We start from the raw sequence: 20,554 nt of genomic DNA on the forward strand, positions 1-20,554 counted from the left end.
AAGCATGATTTATGTATCACTAGCTAGCTAACATCTTCGCCAAAGTAGGACCCCTATGCAGTCCACATTTCAAGCTAGACATCCATGAAGTTTATAACCAAGCTTGAGGGAGATATTTGAAGGTTCACTATTTTGAGTGTTTTTGTAGTTTATTTTATTTTAAGTATTTACCCTCACCTAAAAACTATTTATTTTTCTCTCTTTTCCTCTTGATTTCATCTTTTGTCTGAATAAAACCCTAGAAGTTAATACTATTTATTTATTTATTTTTATCTACCTATAAATAAATGAATAATTAATTAATTAAAACACTCTTATCAATATCAAATGAAATAGGTAATTGAATAATTCAAACAAATAATAAAATAAGACTTACCAGTATACAAAGTTAAAACACGTAAAAGCAAAACATGCCCAACGTGGTCATGACGTCATGTAGGGGATTTTCCAAATAACTATAATAAAAATAATAAAAAGAAAACATGGTCACATCACACCCCCAGGTGGACACTTATTCCCGCCGCCGACTGCAGAGCCACTCGGGCCAGTCGATGTGGAGCGGCGGTGGTGTCGGCCCCTTCAAAAGAATTGAGGATAGCGACTAAACGACCGAAAGGAAGGACATGGGCACACAAAAATATCCGCGAGTAATATTGTTTTATTAATTTTAAGAATGAAGAAATTGAGGCGTCGACGGAGGCAGCCGATCTTCTCCTTTGATGCCACCGAACCTCTCGACATCCCACATTCCACACTCCCACGATTCAACCAGCCTGCCACGTCGGCCTAAAAAAATTCGCTAACTATAGGCGAAAAACCGCTGTTACTCACACCAGCTGTTCCGCCAAACCCGCCCCATTGGGGAATCGGGACTCTAACTTCTCGCCATCTCAGCCTAGCTGTTGTCCTACGTGTCCTACTTGGCCAAACAACAAAAAGTCCGAAACGTTCAGGGGAGGTTAGCAACGTACCGTACTAGTATTATCGGTGCTTGGAGGTAACCGTGACAGAGGGAGCGTCGCCGGGCAGAGAAGGGGAGACGGTTTCGAGAGGCTCATTCGCAGATTACCCTTCTCCGATGACGAATTAGCATTTCGTTTCCTCTTACTCTCTCTCTTTCACGTTTCCTTCAATTTTGTTTCCCTTATCTCACCTTTATCATCCACCTCTCTTCCATCTATTGATTCTTTTTCCGCTGATTTGAAAGATTCTTGCCCCAGGACTTGCCCTTCTCGCTTCTTCACCTTCTTTTTTACTAACTTCATGTTTCTTACAGCTCGTCAGGATATTTCAAACGATTAATGGTTAGGTTGTTCCGGTCTGGGCATCGCTGAAAAGGAAAGATAAAAATTAGGGTTTTGTCCTTCGTGGAGCCAAATTCGGCTGACGTAACGAGTTTTCTGCTGTATGGCAGACGTTTCTCGGCTTCACACTACACGCATTTAAAGGGAAAAGACTCTTGTTTAATGTTCTTTCTTTTGGACTTGGGATCGAGGAAAATTTGTGTTTCAGGTTGTTTTTCCGGACATGACTTGTCAGATAGAGGAAGATGATATAGCGAGTCCGCAAACTAAGGAACCAATGGGGGATGCGAACCATGATTACGTGAGATTAGCGTATTCAGATGATGTGGAATTTGGTTCCGGAGATTTGCGGCCACAGACTCCTGAGAGGAGTTGTTCATTATGTTGGTGGATGAAGGCGATTTTATTAGGCCTTTTCGTTGCAGCTGGGGCAGCTTGTTTTCTCATTTGGGGGGGACCTTACCTCATTGACAAGGTTCTGTTGATTCCCGTTGCAATTTTATTTTCCTTCTCACTGTAAATTATTGTATTTGCACTGGGTGAATTAGACTCTATAATCTATTTTTATTTTTATTTTTTATGTTCATGTCATAGTGATACATTTGCGTTTAGGTGAATTCTCTTTTTCTCTCAAGAATTTCAGTCTATTTTCTCCCTCATTTTTGTGTTGGACTCAGATTGGATATTTACATCGATAGGGGAAAAATCAGTCCTTTTTACTTGATTTGGGTCCTTTCAGAACCCAGCACCTTGTTAAGTTGTCCCGGTTTACTAAGTTCTAGTGCAAACTTTTAGTTTGAGGAAGAAATATTTAATCCTACATGAGATGATGTTAAATGTTAAAGTTATGAACAAAAGTGAATCTTTAGTTGGTTTCTTTTGGTTAAAGCTGAAGGCTTCCATGTTCATGCACTTTTATTTGCAAATTTTAAATAGAAAACATGTTGATTTAGTAAGCCTGCTTGTTTAGGGTTTAGAGTAAAAAAAAAAAGCCCGCTTGTTTGTCTTTCTGCTAGGAGTCCTCTTGCTAGTAGCTGTTTCCCTTAATGGTTATTTGCATGATCGGGAGAAGTTTTTTTGTTAATCTCTCTGTTAGGCAGACTAGGCCGTCGCTGAAGCTCTTTCTCATCCTGTCGTCTTTGGTATTCAAGAGAGTGGAACAGACAGTGTTTAGATTTTTATAATTAAAGGGTGTTTATGCCTTTGATTGATGGAGTCAGGGGTCATACTCATAATGTCATTTGAGCAGTGTGAATATACTCATAGAGTTAACTGAGTAGTGTAGACATACTTCTAGATTTATTTCAGCAGTTTTTGGGTCATATGGTCTGAGAGTCGTTTCAAAAGGCTTAATATCCAACTAAGATGAATTTGAGATAACTAAAAATTCTATTAGGTTTACTTGGGCTGTTCAATGCACCAGTGAGACGAGGGGCAACCAGTCGAGTCCAAACGGCACGCCCACATGCCCACCACACAACTCCAGTACAAGAGAAGGCAATGCGTATATGGCAGAGGAAGCGCGTATGGCAGCCATTCGAGTTTGGGAAGCAACGTCGGCAAGTCTAGCACACAAGGTTGGGCAAGTCGCACACAAGGCTGGGCATCAACAGACGCGTAGAGGCGGGTCGAAATGGGGTTACGCGCGGCTAGGACTCCAAGAGCACGCGCGCGCTACCAGGACTCCAGGTGGGGCGCGCGGCAAGGACTCCAGGCAGGGCGCGCGCAGGACTCCAGGCGGGGCGCACGGCAAGACTCTAGGCAGGGCGCGCGCAAGACTCTAGGCGGGGCGAGCGCAGGACTCCAGGCGGGGCGCGCGTAGGACTCCAGGCACGCGGGCGGCCAGGTGCCAGAAGACTCCAGAAGACTCCAGAAGGCGCCTGAAGTGGAAATCTCTGGACCTGACGGGTTTTCTGGGCACCTCTAGAAATTTCTAAAGGCCAGGGACAGCTGGCAGGTCTCTGAGAATTTCTAGAGCCTTCTAAAGGCCAGGGAAGAGGCTTATAAATAGGAGGGGCCTCTCCTTTTGTAAAGCATTCTTGAGCATTCTTAGCATTCTTTGCTCTTCAAGTGTATAGAGAGATTTTAGCCTTTGGCCTTCAAGAGAGTGAGGCTTTTCTCTTCCATCTTCTTGGTCTTTTCCATTGTCCATTTGTCTTAAAACATCTTGTGTGGAGGTTGGGTGGAAGATCCGAGGCACAAGGAGGCTGATTAGTTCTTGAAAAGAGCTAGGCCACACGAGGTTGATATTCCGCTTGGCTAGATGGACTTAGCCAAAATCTAACCGCGTGACAACTGGTATCAGAGCAGCATTTTCAACCATGGCATCCACAAGTGGTGATGTAGCAGCAAGAGGTATGGAGTCACTCTCTGAAAACAATGTATGTTTTGGTGATTTCGATTCCAGACTTGCTAGCATGGAGAATCAATTTTCAAGATTGGAGGAGTTCGTGAACGACATTGCACATGCACGGTTACCTGTCCCGGATTGGTTCCAAGGATTTGAGGATGACGTACACAGTGCTATGGCCATGATGCGAGCCGAAATAGGGAGAGTTGACGGAGAAGTAAAAACCATTGCGGAAGAAGTTCGGGCGAGACTCACCCTATGCGAAAGAGCCCTTGCGAATGGAGGAGGTTCGCAAGGAGGTGCAAAGATCAAGATTTTGGAGCCGAAAACCTTCACTGGAAAACGCAACCCAAAGGTAATAGACAATTTCCTTTGGCAAGTAGAACAATATTTCAACGCTTCTAAGTTGACCAGTGAAGAAGCCAAAGTCAGCATTGCATATTTGTTCCTTGCTGAAGATGTTGTGCTTTGGTGGAGGAGAAGGACTTTGGGCGAGCAAGGAGATGAAGCGCCGGTAGAAACATGGGAGGACTTCAAGAGAGAACTCCGACGCCATTTCTTTCCGGAGGACGTAGACTACCAAGCTCGAAAGGAGTTGCGTGCCCTCAGACAAAAAGGTACGATTCGAGAATACGTCCAAGCTTTCACTTCTCTCATGCTCTGCATTCCTCGTATGTCCGACGAGGATAGGCTCTTTTCCTTTTTGGCCGGGCTAAAGCTTTGGGCCAAGACCGAACTTCGTAGAAGGGAGGTAAAATCCTTGGCTGCAGCCATAGCCACGGCTGAAAAGTTGACCGAGTACGAGCGAAAGTCAAAGGACAATGCTGCTCGGCCAAGCAAGGACAACAACTACAATGGCCAGAAAAAGAAGAAGAGGCCAGAGAAAGAAAGGGAAAGGACCGAACCCAGTGACACTTGCCACACCAACAACAAGAAGAAGGATGATAAAGGTAAGTCCTTCAAACGCCCTCTAAAACGTTTCATCTGCGAAGGGGAGCACATGGCAAGAGATTGCCCCAAGAAGAAATTGTTAAATGCTGCCCAATTCGAGAGCGAAAAAGAGGAACCGCGGATGGGGGCTCTATCCTTGCTCAACGTTGTTCGTTCGAAGGAGCCAAAAGCGAGTGTCAAAGAGGCAAGGCCGAACCGCAATCTTCTCTACTTGGATGTCCTCATCAATGGATTCCAAGTCAAGGCCATGGTGGACACGGGGGCTACTCACAATTTTGTTTCGGAAGAGGAAGCGAGGCGTTTGAAGCTCAGGGCTATCAGAGACAGCAGCCGGATGAAGGCCGTGAATTCTGATGCAAGGGAAGTCTCAGGGGTAGCCAAGGCCGTTTCTGCCAACGTTGGAGAATGGGGGGGGGGAAGTTGGACTTCACCATCGTACCCATGGATGACTTCAAGGTCATTCTTGGCATGGACTTCCTCACAACTTGTAAGGCTTTCATTTTACCATCATTAGGCGTAGTAGGTATTCTCGATGAGGGAGGGGCTTGTATGATCAATGGTTTCAAAACCAATATAACCGAAAATGTTGAATCAATTAGCGCCCTCCAGCTTAAGCGGGGTCTTAAGCAGGGCTATTCCACCTACTTGGCGGCCTTTTGTGAGGTCAAAGAAGACGTGGCCCAAGTGATTCCCAAGGAGATGACGGGAGTCCTGAACGAGTTCAAGGATGTCATGCCAAAAGAGCTACCCCCTTGTTTGCCACCAAGAAGGGGAGTGGATCACAAGATCGAGCTGGAACCTGGAGTGAAACCGCCCTCAAAAGCCCCTTACCGTATGACGCCTAAGGAGTTGGAGGAGTTGAGGAAGCAACTGGGCGAGCTGCTTGAAGCGGGGTTCATTCAGCCATCCAAGGCTCCTTACGGGGCACCGGTCTTATTTCAATGCAAGAAAGATGGTTCTATGCGCCTATGCATCGACTACAGAGCTTTGAACAAGATCACCATCAAGAACAAGTACCCCATACCGTTGATTACCGATATGTTCAACCAGCTCAGAGATGCCCAAGTCTTCACAAAACTCGACTTGAGGAGCGGCTACTATCAAGTCAGGATTGCGGAAGGAGATGAACCGAAGACGGCATGCGTCACCAGGTACGGATCATACGAGTTCCTTGTGATGCCATTCGGTTTAACTAACGCACCAGCCACATTTTGTATGCTTATGAATGAGGTCTTCAAAGCGTTTCTGGAGAAATTCGTGGTGGTGTATTTGGATGACATTGTCATCTATAGTCGCACAATGGAGGAGCACTTGCAGCACTTGCGTGAAGTGTTTCGAGTCCTGCGGGAGAACTCCTTGTTCGTGAAGAAGGAGAAGTGCTCCTTTGGCCTAAAAGAGGTATCATTCCTTGGCCATTGGATTGGAGGAGGCCGCATTTGGATGGACGAGACAAAGCTGCAAGCCATCTGAGAATGGACCGAGCCAACCAAGGTAAAAGAACTTCGTAGTTTTCTTGGTTTGGCTAACTACTATCGCAAGTTCATCAAGGGGTTCTTAGCCTTAGCGGCTCCCCTAACGGACCTCCTGAAGAAGGCGCAAAAGTGGCACTGGATGGACAAGTGCCAACTTGCTTTCGAGTTACTCAAGCAAGCCATGATGGAGGGACCCGTCTTGCAGCTTTCGGATTTCAGCAAAGCGTTCGAAGTGCATACGGACGCATCCGACTTCGCAATTGGAGGTGTCTTGGAGCAGGATGGCCATCCCATTGCCTACGAGAGTCGAAAGCTGAACGAGACAGAACAGCGGTACACAGTCCAAGAGAGGGAGATGACCGCTGTGGTGCATTGCTTGTGCACTTGGCGCCACTACTTGCTCGGGTCAAGGTTCGTTGTTCGAACAGACAATGTGGCTTCTAGCTACTTCCTCACCCAGAAGAAGTTATCCCCTAAGCAAGCAAGATGGCAAGATTTCTTGGCAGAATTCGATTTCGAGATGTTGTATAAGTTGGGAACGACGAACGCGGTGGCGGACGCCTTGAGCCGGAGGGCAGACTATACAACCCCTATGGAGGCGAGCATAATACTTGGAGATGACTCCAACACTTCTTCTCGTTTGCAAGGTGTTGTAGCTATCAGCCAAGTAAGTATCCCTATCCTTGATCGAATTCGAGCTGGCCTACGGACGGACACGCAGACCTACAATCTTGTGTAGTCAGTAGCACTTGGCGAAACTCGGTGGTTTTGGTTAAAGGATGGCCTACTCAAAACCGAAGGAGGCAGGCTATATGTTCCAAAGCACGACAATCTGCAGAGGGACTTATTGTGGGAGTGCCATGATACCCTTTGGGCTGGCCATCCGGGTAAAAAACGAACCCTAACATTGGTGTCTAGACAGTACTTCTGGCCAGACATGGATTAGGACGTGGAAGAGTTCGTTCGCACTTGCTTGGTGTGTCAACAAGACAAGGTGGAGCAAAGAAGACCTGGAGGACTTCTGGACCCGTTGCCGATACCCGAAAGACCATGGGAATCCGTCTCCATGGATTTCATTTCTAGCCTTCGCAAGAGAAATGACTTAGGCTCGATTCTCGTTGTGGTAGACCGGTTCAGCAAATACGGGACGTTCATATCAGTCACCAACAATTGCACCGCCGAAGAAGCTGCTCAGGCCTTTATGGCCCATGTGGTCAAGCATTGGGGAGTGCCGACCACGATTATCAATGACCGAGATCCACGGTTCACAGGTAAATTCTGGACTGAGTTATTCAAGTTGCTAGGGACAACTTTGAATTTTTCTACTAGCTTCCACCCTCAGACCGACGGACAGACTGAGCGTGTGAATGCTTTGTTGGAGTAATATTTGCGTTATTTTGTTGACACAAATCAGAAAAAACTGGCCAGAGCGGCTAGATGTGGCCCAATTTTCCTACAATCTATAGCAACGCGAGTCAACCGGACATAGTCCATTTGAACTCGCAACCGGGCACCAACCGTTTGTGCCAATGAGCATCATTCCAGACGTATCCGGAAAGAGCCCAGCGGCACACCAATTTGCCAAACGCTGGAAGGAGAAGCAAGAGATGGCCAAAGTCTTTCTTCACCGCGTAGCACAGAAGATGAAGAAGTATGCGGACTTGAAAAGGCGAGCAGTAGATTTCAAGGTAGGCGACCTTGTCTTAATCAAGATGCGGACAGAACAATTCCGATCTCTACATACCAAGAACAAGGGTCTCATCAAAAGGTATGAAGGACCTTTTCCTATCACCAAACGCATTGGTAAGCTTGCATACCAAGTTCAACTACCAACCAGGCTTAGGATACACAATGTCTTCCATGTGAGCAACCTTAAGCCCTACAACAAAGACCCTGACCCAGGACGTGTTATTCCTCCCCGACCACCCATTGATGTAACTACAACCTTTGAGCGGCACGTAGATTACATTATAGCCGACCGATAGGTAAGCCAAAGGGGGAGACCCCGGCTGACAGAGTACCTCGTCAAGTGGAGGGGCCTACCAGATAGCGAAGCAACATGGCACGAGGCAGCCGAGCTATGGCAATTCGAAGCAGCGGTAACGGCATACCTTGATGGCACGCAGACGAGGTCGTCTGCATTATGGCGGTGGGAGTATGAGACGAGGGGCAACCAGTCGAGTCCAGACGGCACGCCCACATGCCCACTACACAGCTCCAGCACAAGAGAAGGCAATGCGCATACGGCAGAGGAAGCGCGTATGGCAGCCATTTGAGTTTGGAAAGCAACTTCGGCAAGCCTAGCACACAAGGCTGGGCAAGTCGCACGCAAGGCAGCGCACCAACAAACGCGCAGAGGCGAGTCGAAATGGGGTTAAATGTGGCCAGAACTCCAAGCGCACGCTCGCGCTACCAGGACTCCAAGCGTAAGCTCGTGCTACCAGGACTCTAAGCGCACGCGGGCGGCAAGGACTCCAGGCGGGGCGCGCGCAAGACTCCAGGCGGGGTGTGCGGCAAGACTCTAGGCGGGACGCGCGCAGGACTCCAGGCGGGGCGCGCGGCCAGAACTCCAGGCGGGGCGAGCGCAGGACTCCAGGCGGGGTGAGTGCAGGACTCCAGGCGGGGTGCGCGCAAGACTCCAGGCACGCGGGCGGCCAGGCGCCAGAAGGCTCCATAAGGCACCAGAAGGCGCCTAAAGTGGAAATCTCTGGAACTGACGGGTTTTCTGGGCACCTCTAGAAATTTCTAAAGGCTAGGGACAGCTGGCAGGTCTCTGAGAATTTCTAGAGCCTTCTAAAGGCCAGGGAAGAGGCTTATAAATAGGAGGGGCCTCTCCCTTTGTAAAGCATTCTTGAGCATTCTTATCATTCTTAGCATTCTTTGCTCTTCAAGTGTATAGAGAGATTTTAGCCTTTGGCCTTCAAGAGAGTGGGGCTTTTCTCTTCCATCTTCTTGGTCTTTTCCATTGTCCCTTTGTCTTGCAACATCTTGTGTGGAGGTTGAGTGGAAGATCCGAGGCACAAGGAGGCTGACTAGTTCTTGGAAAGAGCTAGGCCGCACGAGGTTGATATTCCGCTTGGCTAGACGGACTTAGCCAAAATCTAACCGCGTGACAACCAGTCACAGTTGCAGCTAAATTGAATTGACTTTCTAGTGTTGCAAGGAGTTTTAGAGGAAATATTTGGGTTCCTTGCAAATTGAAGTGGCATCAAAGTAAACTATTCAAGCATCTGGCAGAATTGATTCTGCCAGTAATGCAGGAGTGGACCCCCCAGGAAGCTGGATACCTCAAGCTGAATTTTGATGACTCTTTTCTCGGCAATCCGGGGATTGCTGGTTTTAGGGGAATTATTTCGGATCCATCTGGCAATCAATGTTTCTCTTATGCTGGTCCGTTAGGCATTTTTTATTGTACGACTGCTGAGCTCTATGGCCTACTCAATGGGCTTCTCATTTTCAGAGACAATTGCAGTGGTCCCATTCACATTGAAGGAGACTCAAAGGTGGTCATTGGATGGTATGAATGTGCTTTCCCTCTACTGTGGCGCCATTGGGATATCTTTCGGGAGATTTTAGATTTTACCTCACTCCACTCTTGTATTTAGTCTCACATTCTGAGATTTGCAAATTCGGTTGCAAATGTGCTAACCAAGGAGGGAGCATCCCTGCAATCTCTGGTTGTGAGGGAGTTGCTCCCTCTTCCTTTGTAAATTTTGTTTATATATAAATACATCTTTATAAAAAAAAAAGCATCTGGCAAAACATGATATTGGTGGAGATAGATAGATATAAAGACATGTTCAAGTTGAGAGTGTAGACCTTATGGCATTTTCTATGTGAATTCTTCCTTTGTGGACCTTATAGCATATTTTTCTCAAAAAAAAAAAAAAAAATGTGGTGTCCAAGTCAAAAGTGAATCTCTCAGTGGCATTGTAGTGTTTGTTTGTTTCTCAGGAGTATCATACTAGTTTACTTTTTCTTGGAGTAGTGAGTATTATTATTTGATTTTGCAGTTGCAAAGCGAATATTGAATTAGAGCCATTTTATCTGAATAGGAAAAGTGAGATATTGGCTGGGTGTGGAAAACTATACTTTTTAAAAAACTTAAACGGAAAAATATAATTTTTAACTTAACATATATAAACAAGGGCAAATGGGTAAATTGAAGTAATGATACTTAGTTGGCTAGGAGAATTTCGAAGCCAATATTTGATGACAAAAACAAAGAGTTGATAACTTATTCTTTGCTCCAAACTCCCCTCCACACACAGACGGCAAAAAAAAAAAAAAAAAAACAAAGAAAAAGATAGATTGACTAGGCAGATTCTCCAAAATATGTCATTTGTTGTTAGCTTCAATTTGTAGAATGCCAGAAGATGTTTATGGAGTATTTTATTAAAATTCTTTCCAGTTACAGATTTCTAGCTGTGTTATTTCTAATTAGAGACATTTAGATAGTGCATTAGCATTTCTAAATGCTGCTTTGTGAGAGATTTACAGGACAAGCATACTGTCCAAGAAAGTTATCAGAGCCATGAGATTCTGAATAAAATCACTCTTATATGAATTCTTTGGAAAAATTATTCTTTAATATATATAAACTCTTCTTTTTCTCTATTGGCACCAAAGAGAAGGGGAGTCAGTGTGGGAGAGGGAGAGATTGAAAAAGTGAGGGTAGGGGAGTCAGCATGGGAAATGGAAAGCTTGAAAGAGATAGGGTGGAGTTCTCCTTCCACTCAAAGATTCCACCCTCAACACCTATCTGCCACTTTTTTTTGAAATGGAAGTGTCTCCCCATCCTCACTATTAGGCAGACAAAAGGGGCAGGAGGAGGCCTTTCCTTCCCTCCTGTCACCCTCCCTCTCTGGCTTTCTTTTGAATATGTATATTTTTTTGAAGTGTTGCAAAGCTTTTACTAATGAGAGCTATAAAGCAATACTAGTACATAATAGGATGCAGTGAAGGATACAGCATAGGATACAAGCACTATAAAGCCTCCTCTAGAGGTCAAGAGAGGTCCCGGAACAAAGAGAAGCTTTGGTTACTCCAGATTTGTCAAACTAGTCTGCAATTGAGTTGGCAGATCTGGGAATTTGCTCCAGGCAGCAACTCAGCAGATAGATCTGATATCTCATTAATGATCGTCCTAATAGCCCAGGGAGCTGAATTCTTTTTGTTTCCCCAGTTGATGACTAGTGCAGAGTCTCCCTCTAGGATTAAACGGCCACAGAGATGTTGCTTAAAAAGCTTGATGCCTTCCAAAAGAGCTAAGGACTCTGCTTCATTAGATGAACAACAACTGCCTGGCCTGACAAGGTCAACAAAACCTGACTTTGGTTGTTTCTTTTAATATACTTAAATGTTAATGAACAATAACATGACTGTTATACTTAATAATTTCCATTAATATTGAGGGGCTGCATTTTGAATTTATCATGTTTGGAAATATGGCATGTAATGATTTTTATATGGAAACTGCCATATCATTTTTTGAAAACAGATTTCAACCCCCCTCTTCCAGCGCTGAATTAAAAAAAAAACTCTTGTTTCTTTCTTTCCATTTGCACTGACAAATAGCTGCAACAATCCAAAGTAAGAACTTCCTTATGAATTTCCTTCCAAGACACTGCCACAGCCTGTTCAAGTGGTCAAAAAGAGAAGAGGGGAAGCAAGATTGAAAACCGAAGTTGCTGGGGAAATAGGCATTGAGGGAGGAGGTGCTCGATATCTTGAAGGCAATGTCACCTTTGGTTTTCAATAATCATCTCCTTTCTAAAAAGTTGATCAGTTGTGAGGACCTTACCCTTCACAGCACAACATATAAAATGAGCAACCTGAGGGATTGCCTCAATAACATGGGAATTCCAAGGCTGGTCTGAGGGTCCAAAGTCATATGGTGAAGTTTGCCTTTCATTTTCAGAAAAACAGTAATTCATTGTTGGGCATCTTTATAGACACTGTTGTTAAGAATAACATCTTTTCTCCTCAATCTAGAATTTCAGATCTATTCTTATTGATAAAATTGGATCTCCTTCTCGTTGCATAAGAATCTGTTTACAAGATCTGGCTGCAAGGCTCTTGTGATGCCTCCACCTGCCAGACCTTGTGGTGATGGGGCTGCTACTGCTGTCTCTCTCTTCCTCTCTTGTAAACTATAATTCCAGATAGCACACTAACCCTGAAATGTAAAATGCAAGCATTTGGCTAACTATATTCTAGTACGTGTTGAACCATACTAGTCCTGATAGTTCCTTTCTTTTTAATCAATCAATAAATTTTCTAAGGTTACATTTTTTAATCCCTAAATTTTATTTTGCTAGTCTTTCTAGTTTCATCATAATGAATCTAGTCACCTTTACATGTTGAAACTTCCTGCAGTGAAACTCAGCAGTGGAACAATCTGAAAATGGAGTTGGATCAAACTTGAACTGAAAACACAAAAGGGATTACCATGTTGTCTACGACCAATAGGGATACTTTTATTAGTTAAAGACACTGATTGTGTATTTGTGTTTGATGATTTGTTTTCAGTGAGTAATTTTGGCTACTGTTGTTGTGTTTGTTACTCTAATTCTTAGCCAACATATTCTCTGGGTTGGCTGCCAAGTCCTTTATAGTCAAAGATTGGGTTAGGGATGAATCCAATGTTTATAGTGAACAATAAATTTTTTTGAAGGCATCTCTCTTTTTTCCAGAAGTTTGGAGATGGAATTCTGCATAAAAATTGAGCTACATAGAAAGTCTAAGTCATCTTATGGCAGGACACCTCATCTAAGTCAAATACCACGTAGTTTGTTTTTTTAGAGCATAAATACCACCTACTTAACTACAGGAAATGTGCTAAATCAAGTGTGTTGATAGACTAGGCATTAGAACTATAAAGGACTTGAACTTTGCATTCCTCTGAAAATGATTCTATGGAGTTTTGGTAATGGTAAATATAGCTTGTGGAGGAAAATGGTTGAGGAAATACCATTATGCAGATATTCTTTGGCTTCCCCCTGCATACCCACCTGCTAATGCACCCAGCCTTAGCAAACAGATAGGCAGGCTTATCCTTCAATGATGGTGGATTCACCATCCACTTACGATGTGGGGGATCTTACATTGTGGGTAGCAGAATTTTGAAATTGTATCCCCATCAATTTTCTGGTTGGCCAAAGACAAGGGTGCATCAGTAAATAACTCATATGTTTTTTTTTTCTGAAAAAGAGTAAAAAACTCATACTGCAACATAAACAATTGCAGTGTTTCAGATTTGAACCTAAGATGAGCATTAAGGGACAATGAAGAGCATGAAGCCATGGACCTCCTATCTCTTTTAGGAAAGGCTTATATCAGAGGTTCGAGACAGGCATGCTCTCCTAAGTAGCTATGACCTAAAGCAAAGCAGTTTAGCCTGTGCACCTCTTCCTCCATTGTCCCATCCCGAGGCAGATTTGGAGTGCCTTCCTCTCAAAGTTTGACCTTCAATATTGCCTCCTGTCCTCTCTTTGCTCCCTTCCATCCCAAAATCTGCAGACCATGGAGAAAAGTTGGAAAATTTTTCAGATGCTATCTTCTGCTGTTAAGTATAGGACATTGGAAATGAAAAAAACCCGACAGACTTTGAAGGTAAGCAAAAAGACTGTTGGAGGTATTATTGAAGCCACTAATTGTTTTCATTTTTTTGCAAGAAAGCTCCATGATTCCTCTCATCTCCCTATCTTCTAATAACAAGAAACTGGAAAGTACAAATAAACTCCATGAAATACTTCATTCCCATTCTTGCTTCGTGGCTCCTTCCCTTACTGAAGGCTGAATTAAATCTTTGATGGTAGCTCGTTGGGCGAACTTGGTCCGACTAGAAGGGAAGGCGAGATCTGAGATTCTTTAAGTACCATCATCCTTGTTTACTTTTACCCCATTGGTCATGGGGAGGCCACTGTGGTGGAGTTAAGAGCCCTCAACTAGGCCCTTCAATTCTCGGTGGGAAGGTCCCCAGTCCCATAGTTGTGGAAGGGATTTCGTCGTTGTCTTTAGTTGGGTCAATGAGAAGGAATGTCACTGGCCATTTCTTAATGTAATTCAATGAGATTGAAAACTTACGTAGAAAACCTGAATGTTTCTTGGTAGCTCGCCCAAATTACATAGCTGACACATTAGCTGGGGAAGGGGTTCTTCACAACTCCTAGTTGTAGGAACATTGCTCCCCTCTGATCCCATCCCCCCACCCCCTCGCCTCTTTTTTCTTTTTTGAGTTTTTAGGTCTTTTTATTTTTGTTTTGTCCTTTGATTGTATCTTTTTGTACATTTTGGTGCTGCAGAAGTTTTCTTGTTGTAAATCTCCTTTCTCATTGTCATAAAAATTTAAAAAAAAAACTATTTTTGGTCTTGATTGCTGAGATTCTGATTTTTTATCAGATTCTCACAAGCATGCAAATCTGGTAAATGACAGTTGCTGAACAATCTACTTGCCCGTTGATCCAATCTCATTCATTTTATGATTTATACTTCAATTGCTGCAGGTGGTCATACCCATTTTGGAATGGGAGACGTCAACATTCAGCACTCCTGTACTGGGCTTTATTCTGTTTGCTTCTATAGCACTATTCCCCACTTTATTGTTACCATCTGCCCCTTCTATGTGGATAGCGGGAATGACTTTTGGGTATGGTTATGGATTTCTACTTATCATGGCAGGGACAAGTTTGGGCATGTCATTGCCATATTTCATTGGTTCAACTTTTCAACATAGAATACATGTTAGTCTCAGATCCTCTTTCCTCTTCCATTTTATCTTTTTGATAAGTGATTATTAATTTATCTGTACTTGTCTGTATCCATTTAAACTTGTCTGTCTTCTGACCTTTTAAAACAGAGGTGGCTTGAGAAGTGGCCTAAGAACGCCACTATAATAAGGTTAGCTGGGGAAGGAAATTGGTTCCATCAGTTTCGAGCTGTTGCTTTACTGAGAGTTTCTCCATTTCCATACATTATTTTCAATTACGCTGTGGTAGCCACAAATGTCAAATATGGTCCTTACATATTTGGGTCACTGGTTGGTTCAGTACCTGAGGTTTTTGTGACAATCTACAGGTCAGTATTCTGGGCACTTATTGTAATTCCAACTGTGCTATCTTTGTTTACTCTTGTGGGGTAGTGGCCAATCAACCACATGCCTGTTCATTTCTCTTTTTTCTGTACATTTTGAAATTAGATTTTGCTTGGATTGAAAGAGGAAAAGGAAGCTGGGCAGCATCCAGTCCATCCAACCATGACTGCTCCCAACTTTTTTCTCTTAAAATGTTTTCTTTATTTACATGAATGCCACTTTTTTATATTTTCAACAATGCCATACATCAATTTATCATTAAAAATAATTAGAAAAAATCTAAAATGAACTTTGATCATGAATGGATGGGATGTGAAAATGATGTAAAGTAACCAGAAATTAAATTTTAAATAATTTATTTAAACTTAATGGTTAAATTAAAAATTGGGTGCTAACTTAAATGGAGTTAGATTCTCTGTTTGAAATGTGTGTTTTACCATCAGACCTGTTTTGTTAAAGTATAAAAACTAGTAAGGACTACTTGTGTGTTGAAAAACTGTGACCCTCCATTTTGTAACTCTGCCATCTCTTCTACGTCATGATGGTTTTTTTTTTTTTTTTTTTTTTTTTTTGTAATTTTCAGTTTTAAGTGTTTAAACTCCGTGGTAACATGTGCACAATCGTTGATTGGAAATTCAGAAGGAAAAAGAAAAAGGTAGAATGGAATAACAATGTTTAAATCACACTATTGTCGTCATGTTTTGCCTCCAAGATGATATCTGGAACTTAACCTGCAATACTAATGCTTTTTACTTGAGAGGTCAAAGAATTTATTGAAACGAGGGTGAATTCCATATGCAATATTTTTGAAGAAAAAAACTCGGCAAATGATCATGTACATATATCATAACCTATTTTTTTCTCTATTTTTATCGTACTGCTGGTTTTTTGTTCTTCTTTATCTGCTGTATCTTTTGTCACTCTCCTCATATAACATCAGTGACTGACTGGTGACTCTGGAGGGTGGATCTCAATTGCTTCAAAAAAAATCACCCCAAAAGATTGGCTGCACCTACATGGGTTTTTACTTGCTTCTGGATGTGAATGCTCTATGTTCAGTATCCACTAAGAAAACACCAGTCTGATCTAGGCAATTGTCAAATTTGTGTTTATTTTCTACAAATAAGGTAGTTTTTTTTTCCTGTGTTTTGATCCCCTAGTTCCCCTTGTGTACAGTGGGATTCTTCTCCGAAGCTTAGCAGATGCCTCTCAGGGCCACCGGTTCATGTCTGTGCAGCAGATTGTTTGTAATGCTATTGGCTTCTGTGTAACTGTGGGTGCCACAGCAGCTATCACTATTTATGCTAAACGAGCACTTGGGAAGCTTCAAATTGAAGACCAGCTTCAGTAGCAGCTAATTGCAGAAGAAGCCGCTGGCTGCTGATATGTTTGCTATCATGTGGCACGTTTTAGATTGCCTGAGATAGACTTATACAGTCACGTAAAGGATCGATTGCTTTTTGGATGGGCAGGTCTCCTGGGGTACAGAAAGTGTAAATACGAAATAGTGGATCGGGTTGTATTATGCTTTGAGGTGTTCTACCGAAATTTGATTGGAAGAGGAAGTGGGCGAAAACTGGTTATCTTCAAGAAAACACTATACGTTTAAGTATATATATATGTATTTATTATGATCACCTAGATGTATATAACTTATATACGGAGTGTTCTTTCATTTCTGTCGAGGTACTTATGTTGCAGGAGCATTTGCCCCTCGAAGGAAGATCACTGAAATCATTGTGATTAGTGGCCATTCAATTAAACTTTGGGGAAGTAACAGAAGAAGAGCAATCAATTCGACTGTCCTCCACACTCATTCTGTCAAACCTTCTTGAATTTCAGGTGTATGAACTATTGACCGCCGGTTGTTACACCTCTTTTCTTAATTGAATTGAACGCCTTTTCTTCCTGTCACACATCTCTTTTCCTCCTTAGTAGATCTTCAAACTACTTCGGACAGGTTCCGAGTCCAGAGCATTTGTGTCACGAGGTTAAATTTGGGCTAGGTCCGTCTAGCCAAGCGGAATATCTACCCCGTGCGGCCTAGCTCGTCTCAAGAACTAGTCAGCCTCCTTGAGCTTCGGATCTTCCAACCAATACTTCACACAAGAAATTATAAGCTAAATGGGACAACGAAAATACCAAGATATAGAAGAGAAAAACCTACTTTGTATTGACAATATAAGATTACAAAGGGTGGCCAAACACTCTTGAAGGTCAAGGCTAAAAACTCTCTATATACACTAAAAGAGTAAAGAAGGTTAAGGATTTTTCGACCCTTTTACAAAGGGAGAGGCCTCTCTATTTATAGTTTCTCCTCTTGCCTTTTGAAATCTCAAAAAACGCTCAAAAAACCGTCAGATCCCAAAAATTCGGTTTCTGGCGTTAAGGGGCGCCTTGGTCAGGCGGGCGCCTGGCGACCTGGTCGCCAAGAAACCCCATTTCGCGTGTGCGCGCCTATGCCTGGCGTCCTGAGGAAACCCCATTTCGCCCCGCTTGGAGTCCTGGCCGTGTGCCAGCAACTCCATTTCACCCCCCCACCCCCCTCCCCCCCCAGGATTCCTGGTTGCGCCCAACCCCATTTCGCCCCGCCAGAAGTGTCTGCTGGCATGCTGCCTTGTGTCTGAGCTGGCTGTTGGGGTTGTTGTGCACCTAGTTGCTTGCCCATCCATTTGGCAAGCTCAAGTGTGTCTTCTTTTGCTGAAGTTGATGCCGAGCCAGCCATATGTGTATGCCCCTCTGGGCCGTGCCATTGCACTTGGCCTTGGCCGTTGCTTCTATTGCTGTGCACTGGACTTGCACAGTCTTCCACCTTGGTGTTTGGCCACACCATGGCTTCATCCTCCGTCTCATACTCCCACCGCCATAAGGCAGACGCCCTCGTCTGCAACCCCTGGCGATAGACGGCTACCTCCTTTTCGAACTGCCATAACTCGGCAGCGTCTTGCCATGTTGCCTCGCTTTCCGGTTGACCTTGCCATTTGACCAAGTATTGCGTCCTCCGGGGCTTGCCCCTTTGGCGCTCCTCTCGGTCTGCAATAATATACTCTACCCTATTGTCAAAGGTAGTAGATATATCCATGGGAGCTCTTGGGTCAACTACTCTATCCGGGTCTGGGTCTTCAAAATAAGGTTTAAGGTTCGATACATGAAAAACGTTGTGGAACTTAAACCTTTTTGGCAGCCGCAATTTGTAGGCGAGGTTGCCCACACGTTCAATGATAGGGAAGGGTCCTTCATATTTCTTCAAAAGACCTTTGTTCCTGCTTCTAAGGTGACGAAATTGCTCAGGTCTAAGTTTGAGAAGGACCTGGTCACCAATATTGAAAGAAGACTCTCTCCTCTTCAAATCAGCATGTTTCTTCATCTTTTTAGCTGCTTTATGCAATAAGACCTGTGCCAACTCTGTTTTCTCTTTCCACCTCTTCGCCAGCTGATGAGTTGCTGGACTTTTTCGTGAAGTGTCTGAAAAGAGACCCGTGGGAGCCAAAGGCTATCGTCCTGTTGCCAACTCGAAAGGACTATGCCCGGTTGATTCCAATTTCTGTAAATTGTATGAAAACTGGGCCACGTCTAACAAGTCTAGCCAGTGTTTCTTATTTGCTGCAACAAAGTGGAGTAAGTACTGTTCTAACATAGCATTTACCCGCTCGGTTTGGCCGTCACTTTGAGGATGAAAACTAGTGAAAAAACTCAGAGATGTTCCCATTAGTTTGAATAACTCGGTCTAGAATTTTCCTGTGAATCTGGGTCACGATCACTGATGATCGTTGTGGGCAATCCCCAATGCTTCACCACATGTGCCATAAATGCTCTAGCTGCTCCGTCTGCTGTACAATCACTCGGCACTGCTACGAATGTTTCATACTTCGTAAATCTGTCTACCACCACCATGATAGATGCCAACCCATCTTTCTTACGTAATCCAGAGATGAAGTCCATCGAAACAGACTCCCACGGCCGCTTTGGAATAGGTAAGGGCTATAGCAAACCCCTAGGCTTGCGTTGTTCGATCTTATCTTGTTGACAGATAAGACATGTGCGCACAAACTCCTCCACATCATTCTCCATGTCTGGCCAATAATACTGGCCAGACAACAAGGCCAACGTCCTTCTTTGACCTGGATGTCCTGCCCACAAGGTATCATGGCATTCCCTCAAGAGGTCACGCCTTAGGTTATCGAACTTAGGCACATAAAGTCGATTACCTTTGGTCTTGAGCAATCCGTCGTCAAGCCAGAATCTTCTCATCTCTCCCAAGGCAGCAGCTTGTACAATGATGTAAGCCTGGGCATCTTGGCGAATTCCAATGCGAATCTTGTCTAGCAACTCCGTACCAACTTGTGTAATCGCTGCTAAAGCTTGTAATCGCAAAGTTCCATTTTCTGTTTCTGCGCCAAGATGGTCTTCCATGCACGCGCACTTGCCTTCCGCAAAGCGCCTATCTCCTGCGCCTACGCTTGCGCCGCGCGCCTCTTCGTGTACTGCTGCTACTGCACAGCGCGTGGTGTGCGTGAAGCAAGTGTTGTCTGCTGCGGTATGCGGGGATTCAGCCGCATGCGTCTTCTCCTCTGCCGCATGCGTGCAAGGTGCTGGTCCTTTTTGCGCCTTGTGCGCCAAGCTCTGGCTGGTCTCTTCCTCGTAAGAGATAGGTGTGTCCACCTTCCTGCTCAGTGCGTCGGCAGTACCATTTGTCTTCCCCGCCTTGTACATCATCTCAAAATCAAACTCGGTCAAGAAATCTTGCCACCGGGCCTGCTTTGGACTGAGCTTTTTCTGTGTAAGAAAGTAACTAGAAGCGACATTGTCAGTTCTTACAATAAATTTGGAGCCTAAAAGATAGTGCCTCCAAAGACGTAAACAATGCACTACCGCAGTCATTTCTCTTTCTTGTACAGTGTACCGTTGCTCAGTTTCATTGAGCTTCCTACTCTCATAAGCGACTGGGTGTCCTTCTTGTTCTAGTACACCCCCAATGACATAATTTGAGGCATCGGTATGTACCTCAAATGGCTTGCTGAAATCAGCAAGGTGAAACACTGGTTCTACCATCATGGTATCCTTCAGCCGCTGGAATGCTCCTTGGCATGAGTCCGTCCATTGCCACTTTTGGTCCTTCTTTAGGAGATCGGTCAAGGGGGCTGCTATAGCTGAGAATCCCTTGATAAACCTCCTATAGTAATTTGCTAGGCCAAGAAAACTTCTAAGCTCACGCACCTTGGTAGGGATAGACCAATCACGCATAGCCTCCACCTTCTTGTTGTCCATCTATATCCGTCCTTCCCCTATCCAATGTCCAAGAAAGGACAACTCTTGCAACCCAAAGGAGCACTTCTCCTTCTTGACATATAGCTGATTGTGTCTCAATTTCTTGAACACTTTT

At 44.1% G+C, this 20,554-nt stretch overlaps 1 protein-coding gene across 1 annotated transcript; it reads left to right on the forward strand.

Moving 5' to 3' along the window:
• Positions 1 to 957: 957 nt before the first annotated feature.
• LOC137934620 (uncharacterized) lies at positions 958 to 17,059 on the forward strand. The gene is made up of 4 exons (XM_068779064.1): positions 958 to 1,779; positions 14,585 to 14,821; positions 14,938 to 15,155; positions 16,348 to 17,059. The coding sequence occupies exons 1-4, from the start codon at positions 1,528 to 1,530 to the stop codon at positions 16,520 to 16,522; spliced, it is 882 nt and encodes a 293-aa protein (XP_068635165.1). The 5' UTR covers positions 958 to 1,527; the 3' UTR covers positions 16,523 to 17,059.
• Positions 17,060 to 20,554: the final 3,495 nt, after the last annotated feature.

Source organism: Aristolochia californica, unplaced genomic scaffold (assembly GCF_029961685.1).
Source record: "Aristolochia californica isolate CCGP_79_NKW_82.1479 unplaced genomic scaffold, dmAriCali1.0.hap1 SCAF_6, whole genome shotgun sequence".
NCBI lineage: Eukaryota > Viridiplantae > Streptophyta > Magnoliopsida > Piperales > Aristolochiaceae > Aristolochia > Aristolochia californica.